Here is a 9,823-nt window from a genome sequence, read left to right on the forward strand (position 1 = left end):
GAAGGGAAAAGGGCCATTCTAGAACACGGGGTGAGCCATTCTTACTAGTCTACTAGAGAACCAGTTCGGATTTAAGCAGTGGTGGAAAAAGTACCCAATTGTCATACTTGAGTAAAAGTATAGATACCTTAATAGAAAGTTACTCAAGTAAAAGTGAAAGTCAGCCAGTAAAATACTACTTGAGTAAAAGTCTAAAAGTATTTGGTTTTAAATTTAACTAAGTATCAAAAGTAAATGTAATTGCTCAAATATACTTGCTAAAGTATCACAAGTAAAGTATAAAACATCTAGAATTCCTTATATTAAGCAAAGCAGACGGCACCATTTTCTTATTTTTAAAATGTATGGATTGCCAGGGGCACACTCCAACACTCAGACATTATTTACAAAATATGCATTTGTGTTTAGTGAGTCCGCCAGACCAGAGGCAGTAAGGATGACAACATGTTCTCTTGATAAATGGGTGAATTTGACAATTTTCCTGTCCTGCTAAGCATTCAAAATGTAACGAGTACTTTTGGTTGTCAGGGAAAATGTATGGAGTAAAAAGTATGTTTTTATTAGGAATGTAGTAAAGTAAAAGTAAAAGTTGTCAAAAATATAAATAGTAAAGTACAGATACCCAAAAAAACTACTTTAGTAGTACTTGAAAGTAATTTTACTTAAATACTTTACACCACTGGATTTAAGTATAGCTTTTGTATGACTGAAGCCTTTAGTGAGGTCTAATGCTTTAATGTTTAATCATTTCTGCCCTCCGAATTCATATTTATTATATAAATAGGCCCGTTTAATTTTGTCTGGCTTGCCGTTCCAAATAAAATTGAATATGTTTTGCTCATATAATTAAAAAAACAAGTTGTTAGGTGTCGGCAGAGCCATAAGCAAATAGGTAAACTGGGATATGACTAAAGAGTTAATCAGGGTGATTTTTCCACAAATAGACAGGTATTTTTCTTCCATGATAGCAAGAACTTATCTATTTTTGTTAACTTTCTTTTCAAATGTATTGTAGCGAGATCATTTCTTTCTTTCGGGATATGAATACCGAGTATGTCCACTTCACTGTCTGACCATTTTATTGGTAAACTACATGGTAATGTAAAAGTTGTATTTTTTTGTGGTCCAATACTTAATATGGTTGTAATCCATAGAGGTTAGAACAATTATCTAGATCCTCTATGAGGCTATGGAGGGATCCAAATTGTGGATTTAAAAGAAAACATGAATCATCAGCGTACAATGACACCTTTGTTTATAAGCCCTGGATTTCTAGCCCCTTGATATTATTGTTGGATCTGATTTTAATAGCTAACATTTCGATGGTTATAATAAATAGATATGCCGATAGTGGACAACCTTGTTTTACTCCTCTTGACAGTTTAGTACTTTCTGAGAAGTAACCATTATTTATTATTTTACACCTAGGGTTACTATACATAACTTTAACCCATTGTATATGAGATTCTCCAAAATATCAAAGGCCTATTCAAAGTAAGCTATGAATACCAGGCCTGGTTTCCCAGATTTTTCATAGTGTTCTATTGTTTCCAGTACTTGTCTTACAGTGGGGGAAAAAAGTATTTAGTCAGCCACCAATTGTGCAAGTTCTCCCACTTAAAAAGATGAGAGAGGCCTGTAATTTTCATCATAGGTACACGTCAACTATGACAGACAAATTGAGAAAAAAAAATCCAGAAAATCACATTGTAGGATTTTTAATGAATTTATTTGCAAATTATGGTGGAAAATAAGTATTTGGTCACCTACAAACAAGCAAGATTTCTGGCTCTCACAGACCTGTAACTTCTTCTTTAAGAGGCTCCTCTGTCCTCCACTCGTTACCTGTATTAATGGCACCTGTTTGAACTTGTTATCAGTATAAAAGACACCTGTCCACAACCTCAAACAGTCACACTCCAAACTCCACTATGGCCAAGACCAAAGAGCTGTCAAAGGACACCAGAAACAAAATTGTAGACCTGCACCAGGCTGGGAAGACTGAATCTGCAATAGGTAAGCAGCTTGGTTTGAAGAAATCAACTGTGGGAGCAATTATTCGGAAATGGAAGACATACAAGACCACTGATAATCTCCCTCAATCTGGGGCTCCACGCAAGATCTCACCCCGTGGGGTCAAAATGATCACAAGAACGGTGAGCAAAAATCCCAGAACCACACGGGGGACCTAGTGAATGACCTGCAGAGAGCTGGGACCAAAGTAACAAAGCCTACCATCAGTAACACACTACGCCGCCAGGGACTCAAATCCTGCAGTGCCAGACGTGTCCCCCTGCTTAAGCCAGTACATGTCCAGGCCCGTCTGAAGTTTGCTAGAGTGCATTTGGATGATCCAGAAGAGGATTGGGAGAATGTCATATGGTCAGATGAAACCAAAATAGAACTTTTTGGTAAAAACTCAACTCGTCGTGTTTGGAGGACAAAGAATGCTGAGTTGCATCCAAAGAACACCATACCTACTGTGAAGCATGGGGGTGGAAACATCATGCTTTGGGGCTGTTTCTCTGCAAAGGGACCAGGATGACTGATCCGTGTAAAGGAAAGAATGAATGGGGCCATGTATTGTGAGATTTTGAGTGAAAACCTCCTTCCATCAGCAAGGGCATTGAAGATGAAACGTGGCTGGGTCTTTCAGCATGACAATGATCCCAAACACACCGCCCGGGCAACGAAGGAGTGGCTTCGTAAGAAGCATTTCAAGGTCCTGGAGTGGCCTAGCCAGTCTCCAGATCTCAACCCCATAGAAAATCTTTGGAGGGAGTTGAAAGTCTGTGTTGCCCAGCGACAGCCCCAAAACATCACTGCTCTAGAGGAGATCTGCATGGAGGAATGGGCCAAAATACCAGCAACAGTGTGTGAAAACCTTGTGAAGACTTACAGAAAACGTTTGACCTGTGTCATTGCCAACAAAGGGTATATAACAAAGTATTGAGAAACTTTTGTTATTGACCAAATACTTATTTTCCACCATAATTAGCAAATAAATTCATTAAAAATCCTACAATGTGATTTTCTGGATTTTTTTTTCTCATTTTGTCTGTCATAGTTGACGTGTACCTATGATGAAAATTACAGGCCTCTCTCATCTTTTTAAGTGGGAGAACTTGCACAATTGGTGGCTGACTAAATACTTTTTTCCCCACTGTATATTATCACCAATATATCGTCCATGTAAAAACCCTGTCTGATTAGGATGAATAATATCCGACAATGCCTTTTTAATTCTATGTGCTATGCATTTTGCTCAAATTTTTCCATCACAACACTAAAGTGTAAGGGGCCTCCCAATATCTTTACGGACTCAATCTTTATATTTACTACCTGGGTCCTGTTTCAGTAATAATGAAATCAGACCTTCTTGTTGAGTATCTGATCATCTACCATTTTTATAGGAGTGGTTAAAACATGCTAATAACGGTCCTCTGAGTACATCAAAAAAGGTTTGATATAGGTCAACTGGTATGCCATCCAGCCCTTGAGTTTTCCCAGACTTAAAGGCTTTAATTGCATCAAGAAGTTCCTCCTCTGTATTTGGACCTTAATTAGTCTTTCTCTACAGCTGTTAATTTTACTTTAATATATTAATATATGTTTTACTATTTTGTTAATTAGTCCACTGTGGATATTGTCCAAAATATTGTGCATGTCAGCCGTAAAGTTTGCACGTTCGCGTTTTTCGTTATGAATCTTGTTCTGGAGGCAGCTCTGCAGAGTGGTCACTTGCTGGCACAGCCACAAAGTCATAACATCGGATTTTTAAACCTAACCTTCACCTTAACCACACTGCTAACCCTAATGCCTAACCCTAACCTTAAATTAAGCCCATGAATTTTTACATTATAGCCAATTTTGACTTTGCAGCTAGCCCATCTAGCAGAAATCGCTCAGTTCTGCCTCCAGGACAAGACTCACCCCAATAAATGTCAACCTTCGTAAAGTTTCAAGATGGAGCACTTTAGGTAAAAATAAAAAAGTGTGATGATGCTCAGTTTTGCGTCGTGTATATGAAGCATTTTTCAAAGTGATCTTTAAAATAATAAAAATTAAAGAAAATTGCATGATGGAAATTATACCCAAAATGTATTTTGTTACTGTATGATCCTCTGAGGATTCCGTAGTTCATGTCACATTGAGAGGACTGTAGCAAAATAAAGCAGATTTAATAAACTAACATGGTCAGGCATCACTCGTTACAAAATGTGGTCAGAGTATCATTATTCCTTATTTGAAGCATGTTACCTGGTCACCAGCCAAGAGTAAGGCCCCTTTCTTTTTACCATTAGTCATTATGACTGCAGGTGAAAACCATGTGGCGGAGCCCTTGCGCTCACCCGTCCAATCATGTGTCATCGGTGATTACTTCAAGGAAGGAAGAATATGAATGGGCCTAAGGCTTGATTTTTTTTATAGCGTTTTTTATTGTTTTGTACTCAATGATGCTATAGCTAAACATCAATGATTCTAATGCTAAGCTATAACTAAACATCAATGATTATAATGCTAAGCTATAGCTAAACATCCATGATGCTAATGCTAAACATCAATGATGCTAATGCTAAGCTATAGCTAAACATCAACGATGCTATGTTAAACTATAGCTAAACATCAATTATGCTAATGCTAAACTATAGCTAATCATCAATGATGCTAATGCTAAGCTATAGCTAAACATCAATTATGCTAATGCTAAGCTATAGCTAAACAAACCCTTGTGTTGTGATACTGTACTTCAGGTTCATTATCAGGGCGTGTTGGTTTAACACTACAGTAATACTGTACCTCAGGTTCATGGATTGGATCCCAGAGGTGCCATCTGACATACGCTGGCTGTATGGTTTAGCAGCTGACATGTCCAGGCAGGCATGGAATGGGGGAGCTCAAGAAATCAACAGGTGTGTTTCCCCAAATGATATATGTTGTTTTAATAGGCTACATGCCTTTTGTTCTTCAATTAAGAATTGAATCAGTCAAGTAAGACTATGTCATATACAAAAACATGTCATTCCTTTTCAATGATTTGATTCTTATAACATAAGCAAAGTACCTTGTTTTCTGAGAAAACAACAACAACAACGGAATGTTTCTATCTGTTTGTGTAATTAGTTGACTCCTGTATCTGCGATTCGTAACAGTGCAGACAGAGTACTGTATATGGTCAATTGAAAAGTTACTGTGGTAAATGTTCAGTCAATGCAAATGTCTGGTATCTACTCAGTGTGTGTGTGTGTGTCTTCTACAGTGAGCCAACAGAAGTCCTCAAAATGCCACGGTTAAAGAAGTGTCAACAAAACAAAACATCAACGCACCAAGAACCTTAAGAGGAATCACTTCGAGTAAAACCGTGCAACAATACCGATCTGTTAAACTGCACACCCATGGAGGACGTTTGTTTTGATCAATCTACATAACACTGAAAAGACAACAGAATTTTCTTACAATTATTTTATTAACAAGCATGTGAAAAATGGAGGGACAATTCTAGGTAGTAATGCTCTTTGTAAATGTATTTACCATAAGTAAACATAATATTGATGATCAGCACAAGAACACAATGAAAGAGCTGATCTCCTCTCTGAGCCAAGGCCGGGATACATTCCATTAAGCCTTATAACGCGATTGACATTTAAAGATCATTTCTGATGTGCAGCGTTTACCGTGAATGTGGTCTCCCTAAAAGCGGTATCATTGCCTTTAAAAGATGCATACCAGAAAAGTTTCTTCCTTCTAGGGAGTTCTTTTATAGTTACCACTGCGTCTGCTTTTGCTTCCTTTTCTGGGTTGAGGTTACTTGTAGGTTACTTGTAGGTTACCTGTAGTTTACTGTAGCTTACCTGTAGGTTACCTGTAGGTTACCTGTTGGTTACCTGTAGTTTACTGTAGGTTACCTTTAGGTTACTGTAGTTTACCTGTAGGTTACCGTAGTTTACCTGTAGGTTACTGTAAGTTACCTGTAGTTTACTGTAGGTTACCTGTAGTTTACCTATATTTTACTCTAGTTTACCTGTAGGTTACCGTAGTTTACCTGTAGGTTACCTGTAGGTTACTGTAGGTTACCTGTAGTTTACCTGTATTTTACTCTAGTTTACCTGTAGGTTACCGTAGTTTACCTGTAGTTGACCTGTAGGTTGCCTGTAGGTTACTGTAGTTTACCTGTAGGTTACTGTAAAGCACTTTGCGACAGTTACCTTTTGTATCCTCTTCTGGGTCTAGGTTACCTGTAGGTTACTGTAAACAGATCACAGCAAATCTGTTTACGCGACCATTAAACTTTGATTTGAGCATATCTGTAGTTTTATTTTAACATTCTTTTTAGTTTAGTTGTATGATGTGTACATTACACACAAGCAAACAAACTACACTGAAGAAATTAAACAAGTAAATTAAACGTGTAAAGTGTTGGTCCCATGAGCTTAAATATAAAATCCCAGACATTTTCCAAACGCACAGAAAGCTTATTTCTCTCAAATTTTGTGCACAAATGTCTTTATATCCCTGTTAGTGACCTGACCGGTATGGCAAATCAAGAAGCTGATTAAACAGCATGATCATTACACAGTTGCACCTTGTGCAGTTTTGTCACACAACACAATGCCACAGATGTCTCAAGTTTTGTGGGAGTGTGCAATTGGCATGCTGACTGCAGGAATGTCCTCTTGTATAAAAGGCAGAGATTGTTTTAAGACACTTTGTAGAACTTATGAGGAGCCATTCAAATCCTGTGTGACTCTGTATTAACTTCTACCTGCAATTGCATAACTAAATATATTTTATATATACTCTGAAGTCATTGTCTGTGTCATTTTCTAAAGCTTAAGGTTTGTTTAAGAATAAGAGAATATCAGCACTGTGCAAATAATCCTCATGGTGATCATGGTGTTCAATAACAATGACATTCTGAGGGACTTGCTAAATTCAGTCCATCTGATTGACAGCGTACCTTGTAGCCCACATTGCAAGCAGTATATGGAAACATGATTTCCTTGAACTTGACAGACTGCACACATAATGTTGTTCTAGATCTGTGGTTAAAGGGTAACTTGTACTCTGACTGTTATGTGACAGGATGTGTTCTAGATCTTTGGTTAAGGGGTAACTTCCTGACAAATTCCTGACAAGCATCTTGATTAAATCTGTCAGTAGTGGTATTAGATTACAAAGAGACAAGTGCTCCTGTAGCTCAGTTGGTAGCGCATGTTGCTTGCAACGCCAGGGTTGTGGGTTTGATTCCCACGGGGGGCCAGAATGAAAAATGTATGCACTCACTAACTGTAAGTCGCTCTGGATAAGAGTGTCTGCTAAAATGACTAAAAAAAATTTTATCTATGAGGGAATCACCAAGGAGGGTGATACAGTCTACATCAATGACATCTATACCCAGCTGCATGTGGTCGAACGCTCTGGAGGAGGGGCTTCAGACACCAGGGAGGAGCTGGTGTCACAAGACCTGGAGGACACGCCCCTGTCCTTCCGGAAACTGTTTGGCAGGGAAAGAGAAGAGGAAGTGCGTCCGATTGGGAGTGGGTGGGGAAGAGTGTCGCCACCCAGAAGTTTATACTGGATTGGGCGTAAGGGAAAGAAATTGGACTTCATCTTCCTTATCCCCTTTCACAAGCTGAACCGCTGTGAGGAGAAGAAGAGTGTCATGGACCTGCTCCATCTCCTCTTCCCCCACACCAAACCCCTGCAGAGAAGATTAGAGTTCTGATCATCCTAGACATTTTAATCATTTAGCAGACACTCTTATCCAGAGCAACTTACAGTTAGTGAGTGCATACATAATTTTTTTATTTTTCATACTGGCCCCCCGTGGGAATCTAACCCACAACCCTAGCGTTGCAAACGCCATGCTCTACCAACTGAGCTACATCCCTGCCGGCCATTCCCTCCCCTACCCTGGACGACGCTGGGCCAATTGTGCGCCGCCCCATGGGTCTCCCGGTCGCGGCCGGCTACGACAGAGCCTGGATTCGAACCAGGATCTCTAGTGGCACAGCTAGCACTGCGATGCAGTGCCTTAGACCACTGCGCCACTCGGGAGATAGACGGATTGGACCAGAGCAGACTTTCTCTATACGGATTGGACCAGAGCAGACTTTCTCTAGACGGATTGGACCAGAGCAGACTTTCTCTAGACAGATTGGACTAGAGCAGACTTTTTCTAGGCGGATTGGACCAGAGCAGACTTTCTCTAGACGGATTGGACTAGAGCAGACTTTTTCTAGGCGGATTGGACCAGAGCATGTAGACCGATAGACCGATAGACCGATACACTGATAGACCGATAGACCGATACACTGATAGACCGATAGACCGATACACTGATAGACCGATACACTGATAGACCGATAGACCGATACACTGATACACTGATACACCGATAGACTGATACACTGATAGACCGATACACCGATACACCGGTACACCGATAGAACGATAGACCGATACACTGATAGACCGATACACCGATAGACCGATACACTGATAGACCGATAGACCGATACACTGATAGACCGATAGACCGGTACACTGATAGACCGATACACCGATACACTGATAGACCGATAGACCGATACACTGATAGACCGATACACCGATACACGATAGACCGATACACTGATAGACCGATAGACCGATACACTGATAGACCGATACACTGATAGACCGATAGACACAGACACTGATAGACCGATACACTGATAGACCGATACACTGATAGACCGATAAACCGATAGACCGATACACTGATAGACCGATAAACCGATAGACTGATAGACCGATAGACCGATACACTGATAGACCGATACACTGATAGACCGATAAACCGATACACTGATAGACCGATAAACCGATAGACCGATACACTGATAGACCGATAAACCAATGGAGTAATAATACAGTAATAAACAGTAATAATACAGTAACTTACTGCAGAGGAAACTGGGGAAGAGAGAGGAGGAAGAGCAAGAAGGAGAGAAAAAAGGGATGATGAGAGGCTGCCGAGAATCCTACCAACCTGACGGAGATGTACATTCGCTTCTTCCTAGCTCTCATTGGCCAGACCACTGAGACTATGCCCCACCCCCATACAGGAAGTGTTGACAGAAGAGTAAGTAGCAAAACAGGAAGAGTAAGTGACCTTGTACTGGGCCCAGGAAGTGGTGACACTGCCAGCGTCCTGCTACGTGTGTGTGAGCTGGCGTGGTGGCAGCTAGAACGCGGCCAGCTGGTATTCAGGGAGGAGGAGCTAACTGAGGCCCGGCTGGTCAGCAGCGAGGTGGAGGAATTCTCTGGGGTTCTGCTGGGTGTCCGAGACAAGTTCCGCTTCGTCCACCTCAATCTGCAGGAGCTGCTAGCGCCAGTGTACGTTCACTACTCACACCGGTGCCGCGGACGAAACATACTGACCACGGTACCGATCACAGAGTGTCTGAGCTTTTTACACAGGTCAGTGCACACACACACACACACACATACACACACAAACAAACACACACACAGTCAATTGAAAAATACATAATATACGACATATGTACCAAACAAAGTCTACAACAGTTAAGAGGTATGTTGCAAGGATGGCCATTCTCTCCCTGTCAATTTACACTAGCCATCAGATTACCAGTCGAACCTCACTCAAACTTCAACTTTCCTACGTAGGTCAGATTACACATTCCACAAGACTGCCATCAAGCGGTCTCTACACAGCACCAGCGGACACCTGGACCTGTTCCTCCGCTTCCTACTGGGCCTCTCTCTCCAGCCCAACCTGGAGCTCTTGCAGGAACTGCTGCCAGATGAAGACTGG

General features: G+C 40.8%; 1 protein-coding gene across 2 annotated transcripts in view; it reads left to right on the forward strand.

Moving 5' to 3' along the window:
- The window catches only part of LOC121540821 (patatin-like phospholipase domain-containing protein 2), a 32,141-nt gene extending 25,837 nt beyond the window's left edge, over nucleotides 1-6,304 (forward strand). Inside the window, exons 7-8 of one of the 2 annotated variants that reach the window (XR_005995552.2) lie at nucleotides 4,806-4,913; nucleotides 5,261-5,306. Coding sequence is in view for 1 of the 2 variants with exons in the window: in XM_041849938.2 (XP_041705872.1) it covers nucleotides 4,806-4,913; nucleotides 5,261-5,339 (187 nt within the window). In the remaining variant the exon portion in view is untranslated. Of the gene's footprint in view, nucleotides 1-4,805; nucleotides 4,914-5,260 lie in introns of both variants that reach the window. The other variant, XM_041849938.2, reaches the window with a different exon arrangement.
- Nucleotides 6,305-9,823: the final 3,519 nt, after the last annotated feature.

The sequence above is a fragment of the Coregonus clupeaformis genome, chromosome 26, assembly GCF_020615455.1.
Source record: "Coregonus clupeaformis isolate EN_2021a chromosome 26, ASM2061545v1, whole genome shotgun sequence".
In the NCBI taxonomy this organism is placed as follows: Eukaryota; Metazoa; Chordata; class Actinopteri; order Salmoniformes; family Salmonidae; genus Coregonus; species Coregonus clupeaformis.